The sequence below is a fragment of the Eumetopias jubatus genome, unplaced genomic scaffold (genome assembly GCF_037043125.1).
Source record: "Eumetopias jubatus isolate StellerSeaLion01/CBP00866 unplaced genomic scaffold, mEumJub1_p1.0 scaffold_3, whole genome shotgun sequence".
NCBI classification, from domain to species: domain Eukaryota; kingdom Metazoa; phylum Chordata; class Mammalia; order Carnivora; family Otariidae; genus Eumetopias; species Eumetopias jubatus.
In genome coordinates, this window is record NW_028274809.1 from 68,975,809 (window position 1) to 69,003,642 (window position 27,834).

The following is a 27,834-nucleotide window of genomic DNA, read 5'->3' on the forward strand; positions in this document are numbered from 1 at the left end:
CATGAATTCACCAGTTAATATTTAATGAGCACCTACAGTGTATGAAGTTGTACGCCAGGTAGTGAGAAACAAATATTTTAAAGTATTTCAGATTTTTTTTTGGCCTCCAGGAACTTTCAGTCACATGTTTCTTATCTCAGACTACAACGATGATTTTATTGTTTCTAATTATTTAATCATCTTCCTGTGAGAGAATTAGCATCCTTATCATGTTGATGTTGAGCTTAACCATACAATATGTCTTGGGCTAATGAGATGTGAGTGTAAGTGACATATATCACATTTGAACAAAAGTTTTAAGAGCTACTATATTGTTCAGTCATTGCGTTTTCCCTCTGCCATAAGAACAGTGTGTCCCAAATAGTGACAGCCCTGTCAGCCTGGATCCTGGAATAAAGAAGGATCTAGAAGCAGAGCCACAGACAACCCACAGCTAAGAGTATGTTTAACAGGAGCAGAAGATAGCCATTTTTGGAGTAGACTACTGAGATTTAAGAATTTGCTTTTTCCATAGTGTAGTCTTCCAAAAGTGACTAGTACATGGACAAGTTCAACAGAAGTTTCCCAGGCTATTTTAATGTCAGAAAGGTATTTTCACCAAGTGTTGGGTTTTTTTTTTTTTGCCTTAAAAAATTGTAGCGATTTTTACCAATAAAAATTAGATCCACCTGACTCCATGTTTGCTCTGCTGTATCATATTGTCTTTTTAATGTAATGTTAATAATAACTGTCATAATAAGAGTATGAGAGTACATCCAGCAAACATTCTTTTTGACTTTATTACACTTTCCCACTTAATTTTCCCAACAGTTATACAAGGTAGACACTGTTTCTGTCATCCCCATTTTATTTCTTCTCCAGATTAAAAAGGTCATGTAGCTAACCCAAAATTACATGGCTGTCTTTGCTCATTCTTGTTTCCTCATGTGCTTTTCAGAAAGAAAAGACTAAAAGGTACTACGATCCAAAGTATAGGGGTCCTAGAGACAGAAGACCGGTGCTTCCATCTCCATTATTAGCTATGTGACTTTAAGGACATCACTTAACTTACTTATCTCTCAGGTTCCTGATCTGTAAAAAATTTTATGCAGACTCAAAACAGGAAATATGTATGAAAAGTCTATATAAATTACAGGGAACAAAGATATGTATTATTGCAAATATAGAAAGAATGATCTCCCTTCTTTTAAAAATTAACTTTGCAGATTAACAGCATTTATCCTCAAATTTATTTTATGGTTTTATGGTTTCTGTTTGTGGATTTACTCTTTACTGCTAGTCTTTATTCCCACTCTCCCACTCTACACGTCTCCATTCACCTGTGATTAAAAAAAAAAAAGCAACTGATACAGAAAAATAAATTGTCAGAAATATAAACTGGCATATACAGCATCATTTAAAATAATCACTATCAATGGGAAAGATAATACCTGTGGTAATCAGGCTCATGTATCCAGGAATTTAGCCATTTCTTGTCAATGACATAATAATTTTTTTACATCAAATATATTTTGCAAAGACTAGGTGAAGTTTGCTTCTTAGTCAGCTGCAGCAGGTTGCCTTTCCAAAGACAGCTTCACGCAGATTTCCTCTGTCTCCTGCTTCTTACCACTGTTCCATCACAATGGGGAGCATTTCTCTGCTCTCTTGAGTATAGGTGGGCGCTGTGACATTTTGGCCAGTAGAATATGAAAGACATGATGCTGTACTGGTACTGGGGTTAGCGATTCATTGGCCTAGCAACTTCCACGTTCTGCTTCTTGTAAAGCTCACAACACTCATTTTTGGGATGTTTCCCCTAGAAACTAAAACACCTTTTTCTGAGAAACCCAAGCCCCTTGGAGAAGGCGTATGTAAGCATTCTAGTATATAGTATATATAAACTCCCAACCACCAGCCACCTTCAACTACCAGCGAGGTAAAGTGCACTATCTTGGATATCCAGTCCAGGTCAGTCCAGGCCAGGCTTCAGATGACTGCCACCATAATCACACTCTAACTGCAACAACATGAAGGAAACTGAGCTACAATCACCCAGATCAGAACTTAATCTAGAGAACTGTGCAAAATAATACGAAATAGTGATTTTTAAGTACTAATTACTGGGGTGGTTTGCAACAGATAACTAGCTAGAACACCAACTGATGTGTATAATTTGTCCTTTGTTTCTTTCTGTGAATCTGTTAAAACAATTCAACTAAAACCAAGTGATTTTTAAGCAAAACCCTTTAGCTATTATACCATATTGATATTATGTTACTTTTAAAATTTTATAGACTAATTATATTTTACTTTATTTTTTTTAAGTAAGCTTTATGCCCAGTGTGGAGTGTGAACTCGTGGCCCTGAGATCAAAAGTCACATGCTCTACCAACAAGTGCCCCTAGACTAATTTTAAAATGAAGATACTATTTCACATGTTTTGCAGCTTCATGTGAAAATTAATATTTAGGAAAAGATGGAATTTACATGTAAACACTAAAAACAATCATTGAATTTTTATTCAATTATTTGTGTGGGAATTTTGAAATTGAATTTGAATTTATTTTCCAAAAGTAATGGATTCTGAAAACACAGTAAGATAGGTTTTCAAGTATCAGTTTTCTTACATTTTAAATAATGTATCATGTCAGGTAAATTGCAGCCAGATGTTCACAACTGATTTCCTCCTTTATAGGGATCCTTTTTTTTTCCCAAATGAAAAATACTTTTTTTTTTCATAATTATGTGAGAAATACATACACACTCATTATGAAAATTCCAGCATAGGCTATGAACAAAGTAGAGGTAAGAGTCCTCTGAACATTCACTTCCCAAAGAGAGTGTTAGATAACCAATTGTCTTTGCCAAGTTATTTCATCTCTCTGAGCTTTGGTTTCATCTATAAAATCAAGATAATAATATTTCATAGGCTTCTTGTGGAATTACATAAAATGATACATATAAAACATTTAGAACAGAGCTTGACATATAATAAGTATTCTGGGTTATTTTTAATTAGTAACAGTTCAATGTACAAGTGTATTTCCTTCCAGATTCTATTCTAAGCATGCATAATTATATGCATACATTTTAGCAAAATTTGTGGAATCACAAATGCTTAGTTTTAAAGCTGATTTTTTAATTATTATATCACGTGAATATAGTTTTATACCAATACACATAAATGTGCCTAGTTCCTTTTTACAACCACATTGTATTCCAATTTATCAACAACATATGTGAAAATTTCCCAGGGTTCTATTTGAATGTTTTATTTTGCTTTGTTTTAACAATTTGAGCCAGCATATAAAACACTGTAATGAACATCTTTATTAACATCTATCTAACACATAGGATCCTATATACAAGGAAACTGAAAAAATAATTGCCCTAAATATATGGAAATTTTTACTCAAATATATTAGACCATTTTATGATCACAAGGCAAGTGCTTTATTAACTCTAAATCTTTAGAGACACCAGGAGGCTGCTAATCTACATGAGGAAAATAGATACTGATGAAACCCATATACGCAGACTACAAGAACTAGAGAAACCTGAAACCTAAAATTCCCATAATATTATCAAGATTAGTCTCCTAAATAATCAAGTTTATTTCAAAGTTCTGGGTCTGACATTAAAATTAAGTTTAGTATGTCACAAAGAGAACTCTTACTTTACATGTGAAATTCTAATCAAAGACTAAGTTCCAAATATACATGAGTTTCTGAAGACAGAATTTGGGTAAAGGGTATCAAATCTTAGATATTGAGAAATTGAGTGAAACTGAGTTATATTAGCATACTGACATTGAATTGACCTAATGGATAAAATAAAATGTCCAAGAGAGAACTGGTTTAATCAGTGTTAACACCAATTCAATTCCACGCAGCGGAACCAACTTGCCTGCCTTGTCTCCTCTTTTCCATTCCTTTAAGCAGAATTTTCTAACACTAGCAATGTTAGAACCAAGGGTTTGGCTTGAGGGGGGAGAAAAAGGGAACAATTTGACTTCAAAAGTCTTTTTAAGTTGATTTAAATTCAATTTAGTTAACATACTGTATTAATAGTTTCAGAGGTAGAGGTTAGTGATTCATCAGTAGCATATAACACCCAGTGCTCATTCAATCACATGCCCTCCTTAATGCCCATCACCCAGTTACCCCTCCCCCCACCCACCTCCCCTCCTGCAACCTTCAGTTTGTTTCCTAGAGTTAAGAGTCTCTTAACTCTAGTTTAACTCTAGTCTCTTAACTCTAGTCTCTGTTTTCATCTTATTTTATTTTTCCTTCACTTCCCCTATGTTCCTCTCTTTTGTTTCTTAAATTCCACACATGAGTGAAATGATATGGTATTTGTCTTTCTGGCTGACTTATTTCACTTAGCATAATGCATTTTTTAATGGCAGAGTAATATTCCATTGTGTATATATACCACATATTCTTTATCCATCTGTCAGTGAACATCTGGGCTCTTTCCACAGTTTGGCTCTTGTGGACATTGCTGCTATAAACATTGGGGTGCATGTGCCTTCTTGAATCACTAGGTTTGTATCTTTTGGGTAAATACCTAGTAGTGCAATTGCTGGGCCATAGGGTAACTCTATTTTTGATTGTAGAGGAAACTCCATACTGTTTTCCAGAGTGGCTGTACCAGTTTCCATTCCTACCAACAGTGTATGAGGGTTCCCCTTTCTCTGCATGCCCTCCAACATCTGTTGTTTCCTGAGTTGTTAGGTCTTGTCTTCAGTCTGCCAGCATATATAAACATAAAATTCATATAAAAATATCAAGCTTGCTCTGACAAGGCAGCTCCAAAGTAAGTTTCCTAGACTTCACCTTCCAACCAAGTTGCCACCCCTTGCCAACCCATTTTGGATTTCTGACGTCCAAAACTGTAAAATAATAAATTTAGTTGTCTTAACCTACTAAATTTGTGGTAATTTTCTATAGGAGCAACAGGAAACTACTATACGACCAATGAAACATTGTTACAAAGAATTCCATCACTCATTTCTTCACAGTAAAGTAGCTTTGATACAAAGAAGAGTGTGACTGGCTAGAAACACTCGTTTTACAAACATTCACAACGGATTATGTTCTGATTAGAGCACAAATGTGACTGTATTTTCTACCTGTCTTTGCAATCCTCAACTTCACTAGTTTCCCTCAGTTTTCTTGCACAAGCTTTTCTTCCAGTTGTATCCTTCTAAAACTACGTGAAGTGTACAGAGTAAACTATATCTTCCTTTTATTGCTTTTTCTAATAACGATTTTATGTTATTGCTGTAGCTACACCAAGGATAAAGTGACTTGTTTCTTAAAGCTAGGATCCCCAAGTCAATGGATAACACAGTATTCCCTAAACATCATAAAGTATCCCAGGGGTATGTAGGCAAATGCAACCACCATAGATACTACAGGTCTGACTCCAGTTTGAATCATAGCCATGTAGTTTCTGGTGGGACCTACTCTGTGAACTTTATTTATTCATTAAACTTGAACAAAACATTTGTGCACAAAGGGGTTATATTTCAATAAACATAAACAAAAGAAATGGTATATCTTCATCTTATATTCAAATTGGGAAGTTATTATACAAATAATACAATAGAATCCCATGAAATAGACCTTTAATGTAAATGGCATAATAAATTGCAGAATCCTTTCAAAAATGCTGAAGAGATCCAGATAAAAGGGTAATAGTCCTTTGGAATTGTCCAATACATTGCCTTTGACTCCTTAAATTCCTGCAAAGAGAAAAGTGACAGTTTTTAAATTGTATTTTTTAGATGAAAGCAACATGATTCTTTTTCACTCCTGAGTCCAGGGAACTATGACAATGAGATGTCTAACATGGCAAATTAATCAAGGTCTTCATTTTAGATCTTTTGTCACTGTCTTGTTAGGGAGATTTGTGTTTAAAAGTTTAATTACTGTTTGTCATGCATTTCCACAGGTTAAAGTGCTCATAACAACTCCTAGAAGAATCATTAAAAGTAAAATTCACATTCTGTATCAAGAATTTAGTAACTAAAAACTTGATGTTATAAAGTTAGTAGTGAATAAAGAAAAATACACAAAAGAACGAGGATAACAAATCTTCCTTGTTGAGGCTTACAGGTGATTTTTATGCTTTATATATTGACATTAGAAATATATCCAATGCTGGAAATTTCTTCAAATATTAAAAATGCCACATGGGTTTGACTACTTCATGAACAATGAACAAATGAATTAAAATATACCAGGGATACTATGCAAAGTGATATAAGAACCCCATTTTACGACCTCAAAAATGTGGGGATGTATTCATGACTTTAATTCTTTTTAAATTTATAATAATTAGATTTATTAAACACTACTTTGAGTCCTTTGTAAGTTCATCCTGTACACTTCTTAAAGTAACAAATTTCTTAAATATACTACCAACTACTAAGAAAAAAAACACTATGTTTTAAGCTTCCAGTTTTATAATTTCTCTTTGTAATATTTGAAAGAGCTACCTTGTGCTCATTGTCAGGGTCTTTGAGGACACCTAATAAAAGTACTCTTTCCCTACCACACAGTAAATTAAACCACTGGAAAAATAATACAAAAAATACTTCACCTTTATGACTCCAAAAAAGGCTAGGGTAGAGTTTATGGCTTATATTTTGGGGAGGTTTAGACTTCCTCATACTAAGCCGTAGAATAAAATATCATCGAGATTACTCGTTCCTGAAATGCCTTGCGTGAATCCCCAACTGAAACTTCTGCCATTTCACACAGTCCACATAACTCAATCTCCATTCAGTGTATTCCCCACAGATCAAACTTTTGCTATATGCAAAGTCTTCCTATAATTTTACTGTTCAATCAGCTGAATTTTGGTAAAAATGTCAGATAAGACAAATTCCAGAAATAGTTTTTGTTGTGCATTAGCTTCCTAAAGCTGTGTGATAAAATACCACAAATTAGCAGCTTTGAACAATTGATTAGCACATGGTTCTATAGGTCAGACGTCCTGGCACAGTGTGACTGGGTTCTTTCTGGGGATCTTACGAGGCTGAAATCAAGCTATCATCCCAGGGCTGTAGTTCTCATCTGAGTTGAGGTTCTCTTCAAGCGCAAGGGTTGATGGCAGAATCCATTTCCTGCTAGCTGTCAGTTTGGCACCCGTTCAGCTTCTAGGGGCTTCCCCTCTCAGCAGCTCAAACACGAGTGTTTCTTTTCTTCCAGGCCAGAAGTCAAAGAAGGCTCTCCCTCTTGTGACCAGCCAGAGAGAAAGCTCTGTTTTGTTTTGTTTTTTCTGCTATTTTTTTATTATGTTAATCACCATGCATTACATCATTAGTTTCTGATGTAGTGTCCCATGATTCATTGTTTGCGCATAACACCCAGTGCTCCATGCAGTACATGCCCTCTTTAATACCCATCACCGGGCTAACCCATCTCCCCACCCACCTCCCCTCTAGAACCTTCAATTTGTTTCTTAGAGTCCATAGTCTCTCATGGTTCATCTCCCTCTCTGATTTCCCTCCCTTCATTTTTCCCTTCCTGCTATCTTCTTCTTCTTCTTCCTCTTTTTTAACATCTAATGTATTATTTGTTTCAGAGGTACAGGTCTGTGATTCAACAGTCTTGCACAATTCACAGCGCTCACCATAGCACATACCCTCCCCAATGTCTATCACCCAGCCACCCCATCCTTCCCAACCCCCACCACTCCAGCAACCCTCAGTTTGTTTCCTGAGATTAAGAATTCCTCATATCAGTGAGGTCATATGATACATGTCTTTCTCTGATTGACTTATTTCACTCAGCATAATACCCTCCAGTTCCATCCACGTCATTGCAAATGGCAAGATTTCATTCCTTTTGATGGCTGCATAATATTCCAGTGTGTGTGTGTGTGTGTGTGTGTGTGTGTGTGTGTGTGTTATACCACGTCTTCTTTATCCATTCATCCATCGATGGACATCTTGGCTCTTTCTGTAGTTTGGCTATTGTGGACATTGCTGCTATAAACATCGGGGTACATGTACTCCTTCGGTTCCCTACATTTGTATCTTTGGGGCAAATAGCCAGTAGTGCAATTGCTGGATCGTAAGGTAGCTCTATTTTCAACTGTTTGAGGAACCTCCATACTATTTTCCAGAGTGGCTGCACCAGCTTCATTCCCACCAACAGTGTAGGAGCGTTCCCCTTTCTCCGCATTCCTGCCAACATCTGCCGTTTCCTGACTTGTTCATTTTAGCCATTCTGACTGGCGTGAGATGGTATCCCACTGAGGTTTTGATTTGGATTTCCCTGATGCTGAGTGATGTTGAGCACTTTTTCATGTGTCTGTTGGCCATTTGGATGTCTTCTTTGGAAAAATGTCTGTTCATGTCTTCTGCCCATTTCTTGATTGGATCATTTGTTCTTTGGGTGTTGAGTTTAATAAGTTCTTTATAGATTTTGGATACTAGCCCTTTATCTGATATGTCATTTGCAAATATCTTTTCCCATTCTGTCAGTTGTCTTTTGGTTTTGTTGATTGTTTCTCTGCTTTCCAAGGTTCCAAGAGATTATGTTAGGATTACCTGGGTAATCTCCCTTTCTTAACGTCAATTGTACCATGTGACATAAACTACTTGTAAGGGTCCGATTGATCACATTCAGTGTCACTAGGATTATTCAGGGTATGCACATGAGAGGCAGGAGATCCTGAACCATCTTAGAATTCTGCCTAGCAAACACTGTTGATGATTCCTAGGTATAGAAATGCCTGACTATTCCTATCCTTTTTCTTTCTTATTTTTGAATCAGCTCCTTATCTTTGCAAAACACTGTCCAAATAAGACTGCCATTCAATTTTTTAAATCTCTGATAAATATCTGTTAAAAATTCTAAATGAATTTACTGAAACAAACAGGATACTTAGAACCAGACAGACCTGGGCAGGAGTCTGGATTCTACTTCTCCATGGCAATTCAAACTGAGCTGGTTAGTGCTGTGGTTTTGGAGCCCCCTTCTGTAAAATGGAGACAATAATTCTCACCCCCAGAACATTGTTAGTATTTAATGGGTGTGTTAAAATCCCTACCACAGTGCTAGGTCCAGAGTGGCCAGCTAACAATTCCTATTCCATTGTTTTATTTCTCTTTTCTTTTCGTTTTGGTCCTGCTTGATATTTCCTTAAGCTAAAAAATGCCCAACAGATGAAACAGACCAGATTTTGCCTTACAGAAAAATGTTACCTTTCCACCAACGCTTATTCTCAATAGGGCGTTAGTATCCTACAATTTATAACCATTGCCAACAGCTTGCCTGGCATAGAAACACTGCTCTAATCTGTTGATCCTTCTTAAATGCTTAGCATAGGAATCACATTGACCAGCGGAGTGATCATTAAAGTAATAAGTTACATACTTTGGCCACCAGTACCCTACCTTGAGTACTTTAAATTTTGGTCATGGAAGGCGACTTATTTATATTATTTTTGTACAATACATTTAATGAGCTCAATTTACACATGGTTCTATAACTCCTTCGTGTCTTATAGAATGATCTTTAACTGAGTTTCCTTTTCTACACTGAATGTGCCTTCAGTGATCACCTTTATTCCCCCAGTTTATCTCCTTTGGTTGTCTTTTAAACCTCCTAATAACTCATTTAACTTAATTAAGTGCCTAAAAATTCTTTGCAAGCGCCTCTAAAATTATTTTTGGCTTAACTTTTTTACACTTCACCTTTGACTTTTACTAGGTTCCTTAATTTTCTTTCACAATTTCATTTTGGAAAAAAATGTCTCAACTTTTTGTTTGTTTTCTTCAAGTGTATAGTTTTGCCACTTGGTCATGCAGGGCTTGTGGTCAAGTTATTTTCTTGGAAACACATTGTGGTGCTTTTAAGTGATCTAAAGGATTCCCCTGGGATATTAATGAGTACTTTATAAAAAACTGCTTAAAATCTTCTGTCAGGTTTTTCTGTTTGTTTGTTTTCCATCATTAAGCACTCTCCTGATGGTTATTTTTAGTTCCTCTCACTTTCACTAAAATGTTGAATTTGATTAGGTTGGTATTGCTCACTACTTTGCCATCCTCTGACCACCACTCAGAACTAAATCTCTTATATTTCATCTCCGTTGAAGTTTTAAAGGAATTTAATCTTGAAAATTCATTTACCTCCTCCAGATAGATACCTGACACTCATATTTTGTCCTGATAAAGATTTTTGCCAATTGATATGGGGATAAATGTAGTGCCTTGTTGTTGTTATTATTATTATTATTATTATTATTATCTGGCCTGATTTTTTTAGGTTCTTTTTGTCTAACATATCCAACTGATTCTCATCATCCCCATATTTTGTTACATCTTTATTGTTTAAGTATGGAACGTCTGATTTCACTTACGTTCCTTGTCTAGTAATATTTTTATCCTGTATGAATCAGTATCCAAATATTTTTAGAACACTCAAATCGGGTAATTTGAGGAGAGTTAATGAAAGAGCCATTTACAAAAATGAGGGTAGAGTTTATGAGAAGCAACAAGAAACAATGCAGTGTCCCAGGCTTAGTAACGTTGGAGGGTCATTAGAAGGGGCAAGCAGAGGGAATGATAATTATTGGAATCCTGAGAAAGATCTATATGCTCAGGGCTGACAGGAACTATGAATTTAGTGAGGAGTGCATCCCAAACTGCAACCAAGTAAAGCTAGAGTCTGGGGAAAAATACTCCATCTCTCTCTTCCTTCCCTTCAATCTTTTTTTTTTAATGTTTATAATTAAAAATTTATAGCTAGAAAAACATCATCATGAATATTAGAAAAATTGCCCACCATGGACCCAGACTCTAAAGCAAATTACACAATATTTAAATAAAAAATTTAAGAAAGACCTTATGTATATAAATACATAAGACAAAATTGCTCAATGGTCACTCACATTACATTTGTGATAGTGGTAAATATGAACCTTCAATCTCTTGTTGGTAATCACCACTGGCTAAAACCCAACTAGAAGCCAGAGGATGAGGCAGTCCTGTTAGCATCTTCTCTCCATTCTGAACAGGAGGAGAATAAGATAGAGAATGAGCCTGGAGGGCAAGCTGCATAAATTCAACAGAAATACCAACAATGACACCCCCATCTCAATGTCTTTCTAAAGAGGGCATGGCTTAGGAGGAGCATATGCCATTGTTCAATTATTTTCCCTCTAGCTCAGTTCTGAATTACCATTCACTCTCTATATATTTTGCCAAGCGTTCTACACCTTAGCTTCTGAGATGGGTTTTGAAATATTTATGCATTCTCCATTAAGATGCAACTTGATATCACCTCTCTTGGAAGTTTTCCATAAAATCCGCATGTAGACACTGAAATACTGATTGCTTCTCAGGTGCAGTTCTTAGAAGGAGCGGCATTTTTAAAAATATCAACAAAATCAATCAATTTTCTTCTTGTGAATCGAAATTTGGGTACAGAGTCTTCCTATTATGTTTTTCTAGTGATGTTAGTAGGTGACCAAATGTTGGCTCCTTCCTTGTTCTTGTTAGCATCAATGGTATATAATATTGCCTGCTCTTTTCGTCCCTAGCCATTTACTGTGACAGTCAGAGAAAAGAATTTAGTAAATTAATTCTTTTCATCTTAAAAGTTTTAATCTTTTTCTTCTCAAATGTAATACATGATAAATCAACTTTGCCATTGGTTTTATAATGTCTGTCGAAATCTTACCAGTGTGTTCAATTTAATTTTTTTTCAGTTGTTTACCATTTGAAGGGTGATAAGTTTCCATTGCCATAAAAATGTCTGCCCCACTGGTTTACCATAGTAACTGAAATTTTCTTCTTTAGAGAATCTTCTCTAATACAGGATTTTATCTCCGTGAAGTCCCTATCAAGTGGACATAGATTAAGAGACAGTCACTAATCAGCTACAAAGTCATCAGGTAAAAAGGAGTCATTGGTATTTAGATGGAGGTTTCTGTTTGGAGAAGCTAAAAGCTTAACCTTCAGCTTATGGAATTAACCCAGCTTTTACATCCAACATATTTCTAGTCCTGGGTAAAACCAAATGAGCATAGGGCTTATCTGCCAAAAATTTTTAGGCACCAGAGCTGAGATTTATTCTCTTATATGAAAATTAAGCCCCATGTATTTCTGTCAACAAGTGCTAGTCAAGACCTTTAGATAAATATATGGACTAGTAAATTTTCCTAAGAGATAAAACCTAGGAGAAGTTTAGAACTAGAGGCAAGGTCTGAGCAGGGAAACATACAGTTAGAGGCCCACAGAACCAGAAATAGGGGTGTGTCAAGCAGTTAAATGCTCACAAGGGAAGTGAGTATACCATAAGCACATTTTGTCCCCTCCCCTCAACTTGAAGAAAATGTTTAACTCTATCTTTCAGTTAATGACTTGTTAGTTACAGAATTCAAAATTATTCTTTGATAATTCTTTTATGGTAATAATAGCTAATTTTTTTAGTGTATAAGGCAATATTTTAAGCTTTTTGAAGATATTGGCTTACTTAATCCTCATAATAACACTATGAAGTGGATAACATCATCCCTGTTTATCAGATGAGAAAACTGAGTCTCAAAGCAGTTAAGTAACTTATTCCAAGATCAAAAGCTGGAAAGTGGCAGATCTAAGAATTAACCTCTGACAATCTGATGCAGAAGCTTTTTGCTTATCTACTACTCTACACAGCCTCTCATGGACACAGAAAGTACCTCCTGTCCCTCAGATAAACATATGTTGCTGTGTGACAAATCCGATCGTCCCCAGCCACATTTTTCTCTTGGACTCAGCATACAGATGGACCATAGCAGTTGCTCCTTTGCTACCTTAAAAAACATAGACTAGGTCATGAATCCTGATGTGAGTAAAACACAGAAGCAACAATAAATGTAGTCATTGTGAAGTTGAAATAAAACCTCTCTCTTGCTGTGCAACTGTATTTGGAAATATATATCCAGAGCAATATGAGCCACTGCAAAGCAAGCCCTGCCACCAGGCATCTGCTGTAGGCCCACGCTTCTGGCAACCTTGGGGAGCAGGGAACATCTGTAGTAGTCACTTGCCCCCAAGCCTGGTGTCAAAGCCTAGAAGAGGGTGTTCCCCCCAACACTGCCAGTGGGAACAAAAACCCATGTTGTCACTAGTTTCCAGGACATCTTTTCTGCTCCGTCTGCTATTCTATAAAAATTAGTCTAGGCATTTAAAAAATAAAAATGAAAATCCCAAGTTATAATGGTCAAACAGGATAGAAAATTTTATGAGAAGAAAAGAGGGCTAAGTTTACCTGGAGAAATAACTTCAATTTCACTCTTTTCTGCTTCTATCGCTTTTGGCCCAGACAGGCCTACGGAGCCTACTTTTAACCCCATCAAGGCCCGTACTCACTGTAGAGCACTCTCAGAAGAGGCCTGAACCACTTTCCATGATTTGTTCCGTGTTTTATTTTATTTTTTTTTAAAGATTTTATTTATTTATTTATTTGAGACAGAATGAGAGAGAGAGAGAGAGAGAGCACATGAGATGGGGGAGGGTCAGAGGGGGAAGCAGACTCCCCGCTGAGCAGGGAGCCCGATGCGGGACTCGATCCCAGGACTCCAGGATTACCACCTGAGATGAAGGCAGTTGCCCAACCGACTGAGCCACCCAGGCGCCCCTTGTTTCGTGTTTTAAAATGTTCCTTTTTCCTGTGTTGAATGAAGTGGAGGGTATCTCTCAGCATCCTGAAGCTGTGTGCTGAAGTCCAACCCTGGAAGAATCCAGAGCTCTGCGTATCACCTATAGAGAAGCAGGAAAAAAGGCCTCGTTGTGTTGTGTGAAGATGGTGGCATGTGTTGCACCATTGAGATCATTACCCTGACTCTCCAGCCGACTGGCCGTATGACTTGGGGGAGGTTACTTCTTTCCATGACTCAAGGTCTTCTTCTATGAAATGGAGATATTTGCTGTAGGTACTTCATTAGGACTCTCATGAAGATTAAATAAGAGCATGTACAGGACTCACCATGATAATTGGTCAATGGCAGTTGTTTAATAACAGGTACCTATTTCTTGTTGTTGTTAAAGTCAGAAATACTAGGCATGAGGTTATTGAATTGGTTGCCCTGGAGGGGGGTCACACACCACTCACTTTGCCCCAGATTCACCATGTTTCTTCATTTCTAGCACTTTCCCCTCCACTCCCACTTTCTACCCATCACAATCATTTAAGGCCCAGGTGAAAGAATGCCTTTTTCCATGAATGGCTTGTTCTCTTCTTGGGTATAGCACACTCTCATGAGTGGATTCTTCTTTTTTTTTTTTTTTTTGATGAAAGTTTCCTTTTTTATTTGTGTTTGTAACTCCTACAATTTCTGGTGCAGTACCTTGTACACGGTAGGTACCTAACACAATCTTCTAAAATTTTATTGATTTAAAATATATTTTTACTCATTCTAAGATAAGAAATAAACTCGCATTATTTGTAGCTTTTGTTCTTGCTCCAAAGTTGCAAACTTAGTGTGGGCAGAAAATGTATAATTCTTTTCAGCAATCACAAGCACACCATGAATGGAGCATACCACACATGTGGCATGGGCAGCCTTAGTTAGCAATGATATCCACACTGTGGTGCTGGCCTCAGGATTCTAATTACGTTTGACCTTGACAGTAGTGTGTACATACTCTGGAGATGTGCAAACTTGCTCATATTCTGAGTCCATCTAGTCCATTAAGTGTTAATGCAATTTTACTGGGAAAAAAAAGGTAGCAGTGTAGTGGGGTGGGCTTGCTGTAGGTACATTTGCAGCTTGGTAACATGAATATGTGTTATGAAAAAATTTGAACCAAATAACCAAATATTTACTTGAGTGTAAAAACCACAAAGTATTAAAAATTGTCACACATATGCCCCCAAATTCCTCATTACAAATACAGAGTTGGCTTGCCAGGACATTGAGTACAGCACCGTAAGTCAGCCTCAGCTTGTTCTAACACTTATTAGTTCCAATACACTAATTCAATCCGAACAACCCCAAAAATTAAACAGGAACCAAGACTGGGCAGTGGATAATCATAATAGTACATCTTAAGAGACAGTCTGATTTACTAGCTAAACAAGATGTAGGAGTTTTTCTTCCTAATTTCAATCCCTAAAATAATTTATTGGTGGTTCATAAAGAAAATAGAAAAATAGCTGAACTTGTTCTTTTTCAGTAATCAAGTTTATAAGTATGAAAACAACCTAACACCTGAGCATAAATGTTAACAGAAAATGTGTCAATAAGAAGGAGTGAGAGTAAACAAATAATTATATGTTACCTATCCCCATATTTTGAAGATGAAGAGGAATGACTCCTAAGGAAACACAGGGAAAATATTTTCTTGCAGATACCAGAGTTATCTCAGGCGATTTATGGTGCAGAATACTAATGAATTATTGAATTAGGGCTTTTACGTTCTAAAACCTGATCTCTGTTAAATAGTACGACCTAGGTTGTGAAACAGTCTCTCATATTTAGTGATAACCTTTCAAGTTAGAGCTAGGTTATGGGGAAATCATCACTGCAGGATATGTGATCGAATATGACAATGCTATTTTACCTGGGCTTCTGAATGCTCGGATCAGGACCAATACCAAGCAAAATATATTAAGTAGGTGACACTGGCCTTTGCAGTTCTCTTTCCCCTCCTGCCTCAACCCTGTGTTTTCTGCAGTTTCTTCCTCTCCTGGAAGCATCTAGGCAACCTGTGGTATATACTTTCCTCCCTCTCAGAAGGGTTTTTGAAACAGAGAGGGAGTATGACACAATTCAGTATTTTTCAAAGGCTTTGCAAGGAGCTACATATTATTGAAAATTTCTCTAAAGTAGTATTTCAGAGTCAAATAAATTTGAGATGTGCTGGATTGAACAAAGTAGACATACTTGCTTTTGCAGAACTTCTCAAAACTTCTAATGCAATAATGTGCCCTAGCATCTCTTCGAAGAGGACACGTCCCAAACTGGATTAATTATAGACAGCACTTTCTGATAATACCTATTAACATCTCACTGTTTGGGAAACACTGATGTAGGAGAAAGAGTAAAAGCTGGAAAGTTCAGAGTTCCAACCTGGTCTACTACCTACCTCAGAAACTTCTCTAAGATAAAGTTTTCTCATGAGGAACATGTGGCACATAGAAAACATTCAGAAAATTAGTAGCCATGACTTAATTATGTAGTTGTTAACAGCAGTAGTAAGATAATATAGAAAGACTGAGGAAGCAGAGTAGAACACCTTTATTCCTAGAAAGCCTAGAGCTGATAAAAAAGGAGGAGAGGTGGAAAGGGCATGAAGCAGTATAGGACTGAATGGAGTAAATGAAGTGCGGGGCTGGGGCAGTCCCAGCAAGTGCATGGTGACTTTCTGCCTCTCAGGTGGCAGGAGAAAGGAACTCTGCCTAATCTGGGAATGCTGCAGAAATGTGCAAGACCGGGGAAGAAGGAAGGAAGAGTTTTAGCTCAGGCCATTACTTATAAAAGATAAAAAATCTCTTAGAACATACCTGATTTAAAAATCATGGAATTCAGAGTTTTAGTCTGATGAAGGAATTAGAACCTGAGTATTCCTCCCCAATCACGGTAAGGGGAAGGAGTGCCCCAAGATCAAGGAAAAAGAGAACTATGTATGGCTTACTTTTCATCTACATAATAGGGATGATAATGGTGCCATCATCATTTGCAAAAATGCAAGTGATATTAATGCATATAAGGCCATTAGAATGGTGGCTGGCATCCAATAAATGTTAGCTGTTATTATTACCCTTCTTCCTAACGTGTGCTTTCAAATACTAATTATGGTAGTCCTAGAGCAAACCCAGAATTAAAGATTGTTTCACACATTTCTGCTATATACCAAATTCCACTGAGTATGGGACCTGACCAAATGGGCTGAGCTCTGCTTTCATTAAAATTACCTGGTCTGTAGTTTTCTTTTTAGAGGCAGTAAAACAGTTTATAGGGACAGGAGAAACATAGGAAATAAACCAAGGGCCTTGTCACTGCAAAGTTAAGGAGACATATTTTAAGATAGTAGATAATTAAAGGGTCTTTTCTAAGCCCCTACCCTATTCCAATGGCCATTTGATGCATTTTCTCACCTGAAGACAAGGGGATCAAGCTAGTGAGTTCATCACTGAAGCTCCAAAAAGAGTCGAATGACTTAGTTTTATCATCGAACCTTTGAGGGAAGTTTAACCACCATTTCAAGTTGAGAAATTTATTTTTCCCACCCCAGTTAATAATAATACCTTTCATTTATTGCTCAATTTTTGTCCACCAGGTTCCATGGTACCTATTTTACAAGTATTCTCTAATTTCACCTTCCCAACAACACTATGAGGTGAGGCACTTTCCCTTCTTTTCCTCATTTTACAGATGAGGAAGCTGAGTCTTGGGGAGATTAAGTAACCTGCCCAAGGCCACTCCATGACTAACAGCAGAGCTAGGTCAGTCCAATTCCAGGGGTTCCACAGTGCTACTTACCCAAGAAATTTACTACTCATTGGCACTGCCTCAGCATTTTCTGAATGTTTAAAATTGTTTTAAGTAAGAAGGAATTAAAAATAAATTATTCATGCTGTTGACATCTCAGACAGTGCTAATACTACCACCCAGAACATGAATGTGACACGCAGCTTTGTGTAAATTAGGTTAGTTCTTCATTTTTTCAAATGAAAGGCATCTATATAATCTCTCCTGGAAATTCTGAAGGGGTACTTCTAGTGCCATGTTACTCTATCAGCTATCTAAATATATTCATAATTGTTATGATTTCATTATGTCTGTGATTGTGATGCTAAATCTGTATGTGTTGGTAATTATCATGTTAAGTTTCTTTTTTTAGACCTAACGTATTGTTAGGTGCACAGCCAGATTTTTGCCAACTCAGTCTTTTTGTTAATAATGCTTCTGTGTAAAATGTTTTTCTTAGCTCACATGACTTTCTCCAATTTGCTTTCACTTAGTTAGCTTCCTTTAGATTTAACCATGTGACTGGGGAAATAAGAAAAATAGGCAAGTAATGGAATATTTACCTCCCAATAAGCAGTCCCATTTGACCCAATCCATAAGGCCAAATAAACCATAGGCTATTCTATTATTCTTGTTAATAAATAGTTTTTCTAAGTGTACCTTCTGTCTCTTCAAATAAATAACACCTAGATCTTTTGAACTTATTTCTCTTCCCCGAGGCATCACTAGTACCTGAAACAGCCTGTGTCCAAAGTGTGTACTAAAATACTACTTTTGAAGATACTCTAAGGGTTAAATCAATTCAATGTATCCTCAACCTCAAAAGACTGAATTCCAGGAACATAGAAGACATTCACAACATGACCTTCTACCCCTCAAAGCCTCATCCATCACTTCCCGTTCCACATGATGTGTTCTGGTATACTATTAGTCTGTTCAGACAAAGTTGCCTAGCAAACTGTTTCGTGTGTCCATGTCTTTACAGCAACCAGAGACTATCACTTCCCTTTTTCAATCCTTTCAATGGCTTCCCTTTGTCAGTCGAAGGCATTACAATGCCCACAAGGGGCTTGTTCTTCGGCCACTCTCCCTCTCCCTTGCTCTGTTACCACTGGGCCCTGGATCTCTCACCACTTTCCCCTCAGCTTAGTCTATGTCAGCCACACTGACTGTCTGCTCTTCAGCCTCAGGGCCTATCCTAGTCAGCTCAGGCTGCCGTAACAAAGTACTACAGACTGGGTGGCTTGAAACATAGAAATATATTTTCTCACAGTTCTTGAGGCTCAAAGTCCAAGATCAAGGTGCTGGCAGTGTTAGTCCCTGGTGAAAACTCTCTAATTGGCTTACAGATGGCTGTCTGCTCACATGGCGTTTCCTCTCTGTACACACACTCTTGGTGTCTCTTCCTCTTCTTACAAGGACAATGTCCTGTTGAATTACGGCCCCACCGTTAGGACCTCATTTAACCTTAATTATCTCCTTGTAGGTCCTGTCTCCAAATACAGTCACACTGGAGTTAGGGCTTCAATGTATGAATTTTAGGGGATATAATTCAGCCCCACACCAGGCAGGGCCTTCACATGTGTTGTTACCTCTTTTCCCAGATACCCTCATGATTCACTTTTCAACATCTTCAGTTCTTTATTCAGATGTAATCTTCTCAGGGAGGCCTTTCCCACTCTACTAAAAGTTATAGACTTTTCCCTGCTCCTGGCACTCACTATCCCCTTTCTTTATTTTCTCTGTGGTGTTCAATGATACTATCACCATTTAATCTATTATGTGTTTTACTTATTTATTTCTGTCTCCCCAAACTCCACTAGATTATAAGCTACATGATGGCAGAATTTGGCTCATTTTTGTTCCCTGCCAAACTCTAGCACCTAGAACTGTGCCTGGCACATAGTGGTTTCTGAATAATTAGTTTTTAAAGTGAAATTGGTTTGAATTGGGCATATGTTTCTTCTCTGTGTTTACTCCTACTCAGCCTGAAAAGCTCAAACCCAACATAACCTGGCCTCTTACAAGAGTAACACTTTGGGTATATTCAGTTTCTACACCTAGTAATATATATTAAAAGATTACATTCCCATGAGCTACCGTTTGTATCTACTGTATATCAGGCACCATACTCTAAATGCATCCTCTCATTTAGTGCACCAACTTTAAAAGATAAGTATGAGTGCTCTGAATCTACAGAGAAAAAGCCAAGACAGAGAGAAGCTAAATGACTCATCAAGTTTAGAACCCAGGTCTCTCTCTATAACTGAAAACCATCTTCTTAAGACTGTAGGCTACTACCCACAGTCACAAATGCTGCTCTGACCTAGCTCAAGGGTCATTTCCAGTGGGCAGCTTTTCACGAACATCTCACTGTCAGGAAGAAGTAAAAGTAGCCAGGAAATATTCACTGAGATCCCATTATGTGTTGAGGGAGGCTTGTGTACATGTATTAATAATATCTTGATTTTGGGAAGCTTACAGTCTGGTTATAAATGTGCTATAAATGGAATATTTTCACTGCTAAGTTATTCTGCAAACTTTGGGATGAATTCTGGAAGTGGATTATGAGTACAAATGAAATCTCTGTGTGTTTACTTTTCTTATCAAGAGTGGGAAAACATCTGTTAAAAATAATCAAATGGCTAAACAATGGCACATTAACTCTCCAATCATAGAAATTTCTTCTAGTTCTGTTTCAGGACTCCATCATGGTCTTCTGTTCTCTAAGTCACAACCTGACCAACAGTGATAGTGATATCAGCAGGCAATTACTTACATGGCGTGAGCTGAGAGATATCTGGAAGGTCTTATCTATACCACCAAAATATTTCTTTTACATAGAGGCTACGCCAGAGTTCATCCTGAGTTAAGTGTTGTTTTTCACTATTCTCCTTCAAAAAAAATTTCCTGAGAATAGTAATCCATTATGTCCTTAACAATCTTATGAGAAATTAATATATTTCATGATGCTCCTCCTTGATAAGAGGAAGTTCATAATATTTCACCTTGGAGGCCTGGAGAGAGCAGAGGAAGATGTAGGAAGTGCTGAAAGAAAGAAATAAAAGGAAACATTAGATTCAGAAAAGCCAAGTACAAATTTCGCTTGTTTCCTATTTTTTGCCTCCCCTTGATTCCACCGTAAGTCATTTGTGACTGGGTAGCTGTCTCCTTCTAGGAGGTGCAGTGGTCCCCTTTGCTTTTCTAAAACGCTTTTCAACTCAAGATGAACAGTGCTGCCTCTTTGATGAGACCTTTGTATCCTGAGGCTGCTATCTTTTGTTTTTCTTCTAAGGCAGATCTCTAATGGTACTTTTTAATCTTCAAAGGGTCCCCTAGTCTACTAGAAAGTAGGAAATCACAAACTTTCAGGCATTCCCTAAACCAATCAGCTCAGAGAAGAATAATCTCCACTTGGTGCCCCAAAATACAAAGAGTGTAGCTTTCAGTTTCAAGAATGGCAAAAGGCTGGAGGAAATTACACAGAGAGCCTTGAAAATTAACTGAAGATCTCTCTGGAGATCCTCTAATAAGAGATGAAAATAATTGCTCACCTTATTGAGTTTTGCTCCATGCCAGGTACTATTCTAAGAACTTTACATGTATATGAGTTCTACTGATCAGTGTGAAGCTTGGACTGTGAACAAAATGCAGCTTTTGTTTTTCATCATCCTATTTAATTTTATTCACTGGAGTAATTGACCCCTGTCTTCGGATGGTGATTTGGCTTTAAAATTACAACTCCCAACCGGCCTCAGGTCAGAATGCAATGGAAAGTCATCTTCAACTTCTTACCATTACCATCTTCCCACACTCTGATTGCTATTTGCTTCCCTCCAAGTAGAAGATGAAAAGGCAGAAAGATTATGGAACAGGAAAGTTCCTACTTGGCTGGTGTATTTGCCTTCTCTGGATCTGGCCAGTGGGCAGAGCTGACACTGTTTTTCCTGGGTAGGCTCTTCAGAACTCTTGCGGGACTCTGTCTCCCTTCAGGTTCCTTCCCCTGCTGGTCCTATCCCTGCACCCTGGAGTTTCTTGCCTATTTCCTCCTTGGCCTCCAGCATCTGGTAGTTTGCTATCTGTCTCTTCCTCTGCAGTCCCTTCATCCCATCCTTGGAGAACCCTGCGCCCACTCCTGGTCCAGAATACTTGACCATGAGGCCTATCTACCAATTCTTGGGTGCACCTGCCTGTCCCAATAATTATGGCCACTGTCTCTGCCACAGAAATTGAGAGCTTGTTCATTCTTGGCCCTCTATACCCCCAAGGTTGAGGCCCCATTATGGCCTACCATTCATCCACATAGCTTTCAAATACCCATTCTCCCTGTCTCCTCTTCTCTGTAGAGAACACATTTCAAAGGTCCTGGAGTGGGTCCTTAAAATCCCCTCATTAGGCCTGGCCTTGGAAGATGGCAGCTCTTGAGGGTGGAAGGAGGGAAGCTCACAGCAATGGGCCTGTCCTCTCCAAAGAGATCTTTTCCCCAATTCTCTCACCATTCTTCTCTCCCCATCTGTTCTACGTCTTGGATATAAAGATTCCATAGCTATTTCCTTCATAATCTGCATGTGTGGAGTGGAAGGAAGTCGTTCTCACTTTAGTTCCCTGATAGCTATTATATTAAACATATCACATGAGTGAAAATTGAGAAAGGGACAATTCTATTCTAATATCATAGTATACAGGTATTAATTCATTTGGTCCCCAAAACAATTCTATGAAGTAAGGATTATCCTCATTGTACAGAAGAATGAACTGAATTGCTGTGGCATTTCTAAATCACCCAGGGTTTACTCAGCAGATAAAGGATGGAGCTAGGATTCAGATTCAGACAGTCTAATTGGAGAGTGCTGCTCTCAAGCAATAGATTACAAACTATTATCTATGGTTCTATATACATGGAAAATTAATTAACACTGAAGTGAGTTGCACTTGATGAAGGAAAAAAATCAGAAAATTGCTGTCTTGTAAATTACTATGTTAGACTTTTACTGACCTTACCAAATGGTGGGACTTTATGCAACAAAAATTTGAAATGTAATCAATAAACAAATTAGTGCCATTTGTATATAAATATGCTGTAGTGTCTCTAAACCTAAAAAAATCCAAGGTCTGATCACTTCAAAATCTTTTCTAGTTACCCGCCCAGGTTTCTGATCACCTCTTTAGTAAAGCACCTCAAAAGACTTTCCTATAATTGTGTACATGTCTGGTTTTTTTTAAAGATTTTATTTTTAAGTAATCTCTATACCCAATGTGGGGCTTGAACTCACAACCCTGAGATCAAGAGTCACATGCTCTACCAACTGAGCTAGCCAGGCACCCCCTGTACACTTCTATTCTTATTCATTCTTACATGCATTCCAACAGTTTCCTAGCCACTAATCTATCAAAATTTCTCTAAAAGAAATTACCCATGACTTGATCTTTTCCTAGCTCTCACTGAGCCTATCAGCAAGTTTTGTGTAGTTGATCCTGCCCTCCTCTTGCAGTACTTCCTTCCCTTAGCCCCTGGTGCACTAGACTCTGGATTTTCTTCCCACTTCCCTGTCTACTCCACAATATTCTCTGATCTTTCATCTTCCCTTCTTTGATGCTGCAGTCCCTTAATGTTTGGCTCAAAAACCCAACTCTCTATTTGTTCCCTAGATGACCTCATACTGTCTTTAAATATAATCCATTCCCTAATGACTCTCAAATTCATATATCTGGCTTGGATCAATCCCTGAACCAAACTGCAGTATCCTATGTCCAACTGCTCTAGACATCTGCATTTAGATATCTAATAAGCAACCACAGTGTTAACATACCCCAAACCTATGGATTTACACAAACCCCAGAACCCTCCCACAGTCCTCCCCATTTTAATAAATGAGCATCTCCATTCTTCCATTTTCTCAACCTCCAAGTTTGGACTTGTCTGTGACCCCTCTCATTCCCTCACATGCCATCTATTATACCAGCAAGTCCTATAATCCCTACCTTGAAAACATCTCAAACAGATGCCTTCTCACCAACTTCAGCAACACCACCCTAGTCCAGACACTCTTACTGCTTGCCAGTATTAGTATGATATTTTCCTACTGGCTTCCCTGTTTTCTTGCTGGCATCCCAAGCTATTCTTCACATAGAAGTCAGAGGAGTAGTTTTAAGTCAAGTCATGTCAGCCTCTGCACAAAACCCTTCTTGTCTAACTGAAAGGAAAGTTCCAAATCCACGCATTAGCCTTCTCCATGCCTTCTACATGCTGTGGTTCCCTACTCCTTCTTCAGCCTTACCTACTTTCAACACCATCCTACCCCACAACCAACATACTGCACCAGCCACATTGGCTTCCACGTTGTTCCTGGAGCTTACAGCCCTGAAGACTTTTGTACTTGCTATTTTCTCTGCCAGCTGCTTTCTATCCATGGAGCCTCACAGCTAACTCCATTACTTCTTTTATGTCTTTGCTTACATGCCATTTCAAAGGAAATGCATTCCCTTACTACTGTTACGATCTATTCTGCTCGCCCTTCATTGTACTTATTTTTACTTCATATATTAGATATCTATTCATTTATTTATGATGTCAATATAAATTCCATAAGAGCAGAAACTTTGTTTTTTTATTGCTGTTTTTCTCATCACCATCCGAGAACCCAGAACAGTGTTTGACCCAATATTAGGTGCTCAATAAACAGTTACTGTTTTTAGGGGACATATGTATACCCTGCGAATACAAACAGTACAATGGGGTGCTGGGTGGCTCTGTCGAGTAAGCGTCTGCCTTCGACTCAGGTCACAATCTCAGGTTCCTGGGATCAAGCCCCCCTTTGGGCTCCCTGCTCCACAGGGAGCCTGCTTCTCCCTCTCCCTCTGCCTGCAGCTCCCCCTGCATGTGCTCTCCCTCTCTCTGTCAAATAAATAAATAAAATCTTAAAAAAAAAAAAACAGTAGAATAAAACAGACATTTTTAAAGTAGCTCAAAGGGAGGAGTCCCGGTCTATTATTTTAAAATCTGAAAGCTAAGAGGATGCCACCAATTTATTTATTTTTTTGCCACCAATTTATTAATAAAAGAAAAATTATTCAGATTACCTGAGTTTGCTTGCTGTGTAGCTACAGTTAAAAATTAACATTCTAGACATTTTATTATAATGAGTATTATTCACCTAAACAGCTTTTCCTGGTTTTGAGAATGTTTTTACTCAGGAGACAAAACATGGAAATTGAAATGAACCTGGGTTTAACTAATATTTGTATAATTGCATGTATAATTGTAAAATTATTGGATAATCTTATTGTAAATAAGCTTCTTAAACATTATTAATTCCATTTGAATACTAATTCATTTTAACAAGGTCTGAACTTTTTATTTCTAGATTGGTTTCGTTCTCTAATTTACATATTATTGAGTCTGTCTAGTTTTTTCTTCATTGCTAGATTAGTGTTTGCTGGATCATCTTTCCATTTTTCTTTCTCCCAATGTTGCATTCAAAAACAGTATTTAAGAGCACACAGTAATGCCTTCTTAAAATAATGTTACTTTACTAATGTAATACCTTGACAGAACTTGGAGTTTGCAAAATGATGCAAGCTAAAATGTTTTTGCTCCATAAAACGTATTTGATTCTCCTTCTCTTCTAAATTCCATGTATCTCCTTTCAATTTATGCTTTCCAGGATGCTTTGCAAGATTGATAGAGACATTGAATCCAAAAACTAAAAGAGAAAAAAATGTAAATGTGAATTTTCAGTTGACTTTAGAGGAGATATATTGCTTAAGAGAAACATGCAGGAAACAATGCTAGTGGGCAGTAAATCCCAGATTAATTACACATATTCAATATGCTATGGAACCAATGCGTGTAACTGAACTTTTTTACAAAGCACTATAGTTTTATGATTTTTAACACTAGCCAATAAATTTACAAGCATTAGTATGGCAATACGTGATTTTGCCCCTATTACTGGAAGTGAAATTACTGTGCTCTATTACCAGCCTATTAGATCTCTATTCCCACATCTTTTATTTATTGATTTCTTAAAAATCTGTGCTTTATGTCTTGTGGTACAATCAGCAATACACTTCAATTGTTGGAAGATTTGAAACTGCTAAGTAACAAATCTGTGAATTCACAATGATACCCTAAATGATCCAAGAAATGTCATTTTAAGCGGAAATATCAGTATGTATTTTGGTTCATTAACAGAATACACAATGGCTATTTCTAGCATTTTCTCAGTCTCTCTGTTTAGCCAGCTTGTATTGTGATGCCTGGCCTGAAGCAATTCTATTTTTAGTTCTAATAGAACAGTCTTAAATTGCTTATTTTCTGTTTACTAAAATCATCCCGTTTGTTACCATGGAAACTATGACAAGTGCTCTAACTAACTATTTTATTAAATGAGTTGAAGATACAGCTGAAGACTGTGAAGGTGCAGCATGTCATTCTTAAGACATATTTTTCATAACATCTGTAAAACCATGGCCGATTTTATAGAAAATATGAGATTAATTATAAATAAAGTCTTCTACATTTCAAATCTGGGAAGCTATTGACATTTAAAAATCTGAATCATGACTAGCACAAAGCCATCCCCAACATAAAGGAGTCCAAGTTCTAAAAGTGTTTTTGCAAATCAGTTCCTTGGAAATTAGAACATGTTCACCCATAGAAACAATTTCATAAATAAGTAGATCTCTAGGCCCACCCTCAAAAGCTCTTGCACCTGTGATGTCCCAATCTATAGCAATATTAGCAATAGTCTTTGTTCTCAGCTCTGGCAATAGGAGCCATGTTTCAGGGATGAGAAAAGAGGAAAGAATTTTCTCACATTTATTTTGTTTTTAATAGTTATGGCATGCAGAGGACACCATTTTGGAATACTAGTATCCACTCGTCTTAGGGATGTTGGGCTTCCAACTACGTTCTTCTGTTATTTGCCAGTGCCCCTGGCCTCCAACTCTTGGTCTCTCATTTTCTCACATCTCCCTCTGTACCCAGGTCCAGCTTGCTCCCAACCTGCTCCTCCCTCTGCACTGAACCATCATTCTCCTCAGGACTCAAGATGGTTCCAGCTAGTTAAAAAAAAAGTCAAAAAATGCTCTATTTGTCTGACTACTTCAGAACTTTTCCTGAAGGTTTACATTTTTAAAATATAATACTTTTGAACCCAAACAAATCCCTAACCTGAGGTTTCCATCACCATGACTCAAAAAAGAAATATCCAGAGGGTAAAGATGTGAGTAAGCTGCTTTAAGGAAATACTTAGTTCTAGAAGTCAGGTTCAAGAAGTCAGTCAAAAGTCAATTGATTCAAAAGAAATCAACATCTTGACAAAATTCTCTAAATCTTGGATCTTGGATTTTCTGTTAGAGGATGGATGGCAGTAGTTAATTGTAAACTGAGTCAATCCTTTTGTTCATCTCATTTCCAGAAGATTCTAATAAAATATATCTTATTAGCCTCATAATTGTGCTTTAAAAAGAATATCATCTTTTTGGTTAAGGAATCAAATTAACACAATAATACAGACAAATTTTTGTTCTTGTTTTCTAACAGATTACAAACCAAATAAAATCATTATAATTTGGGCATTGTGAATTTTGCAGGAAAAAAGAAAAGAATTATTGGAACATATACAGAGTCAATAACTTATCATTTTACATCTAGGAAATTAAAAGAGAAAAAGGAAATAATTTACTTAGCACTAAAATCAAGATGACACAAAGTTATCTTTACTATTTATACAGCTATATTTCATATAGATTCAGAATTAATCAAAATATATACAAGAAACCTGGGTTTTTCTACAAAGTTAAAGAATATGCTTTTTTCCCTATATTAACTATTATGGTGGTAGGTGTGAAGACAAATGAGATTTTGATACTCTGTTTTTCCATAAGGTTGTACCTGAATTTGCCTGTAAGGTCTTTATGGCAAAATTTGTACATTTTCATGTAAATATATGTGCAATGAAATATGAAATAAAAGTCAAATTATTTTTGTTAAATTTTAAATCATTTATGATAGAAAATTCTAAAGGTTTATTAGAATTTTAATATTACTAACACTTCAAAATGAAGGCATATTTTTGACCTAACACTCATTTTTCATCTCCTTAGGGTCCACTTTCATTTGTAACACTCACATAATTCCAGTGAAAAACCAAGAGGGCGTGGCTATGATGTTCATCATTAATTTTGAATATGTGACAGATGAGGAAAACGCTGCCTCCCCAGAGAGGGTAAACCCAATATTACCAGTCAAAACTGTAAACCGTAAGTAAAAGGCAACATGTACATAATTCTGCTACTGATATTACTGCTACTAGTAATTTTAATACATTCTTCATTTGAGTGAGTTTTCAAAATATGTTTGCATTAAGC

At 37.2% G+C, this 27,834-nt stretch overlaps 1 protein-coding gene across 4 annotated transcripts in view; it reads left to right on the forward strand.

The window, feature by feature from the left end:
* Positions 1-27,834, forward strand: part of KCNH7 (potassium voltage-gated channel subfamily H member 7) — a 472,323-nt gene that overhangs the window by 293,070 nt on the left and 151,419 nt on the right. For all 4 annotated transcript variants that reach the window (XM_088022141.1, XM_028113114.2, XM_028113115.2 and 1 more), the window contains exon 3: positions 27,571-27,726. In XM_088022141.1, coding sequence (XP_087878267.1) covers positions 27,571-27,726 — 156 coding nt within the window. The remainder of the gene's footprint in view (positions 1-27,570; positions 27,727-27,834) is intronic.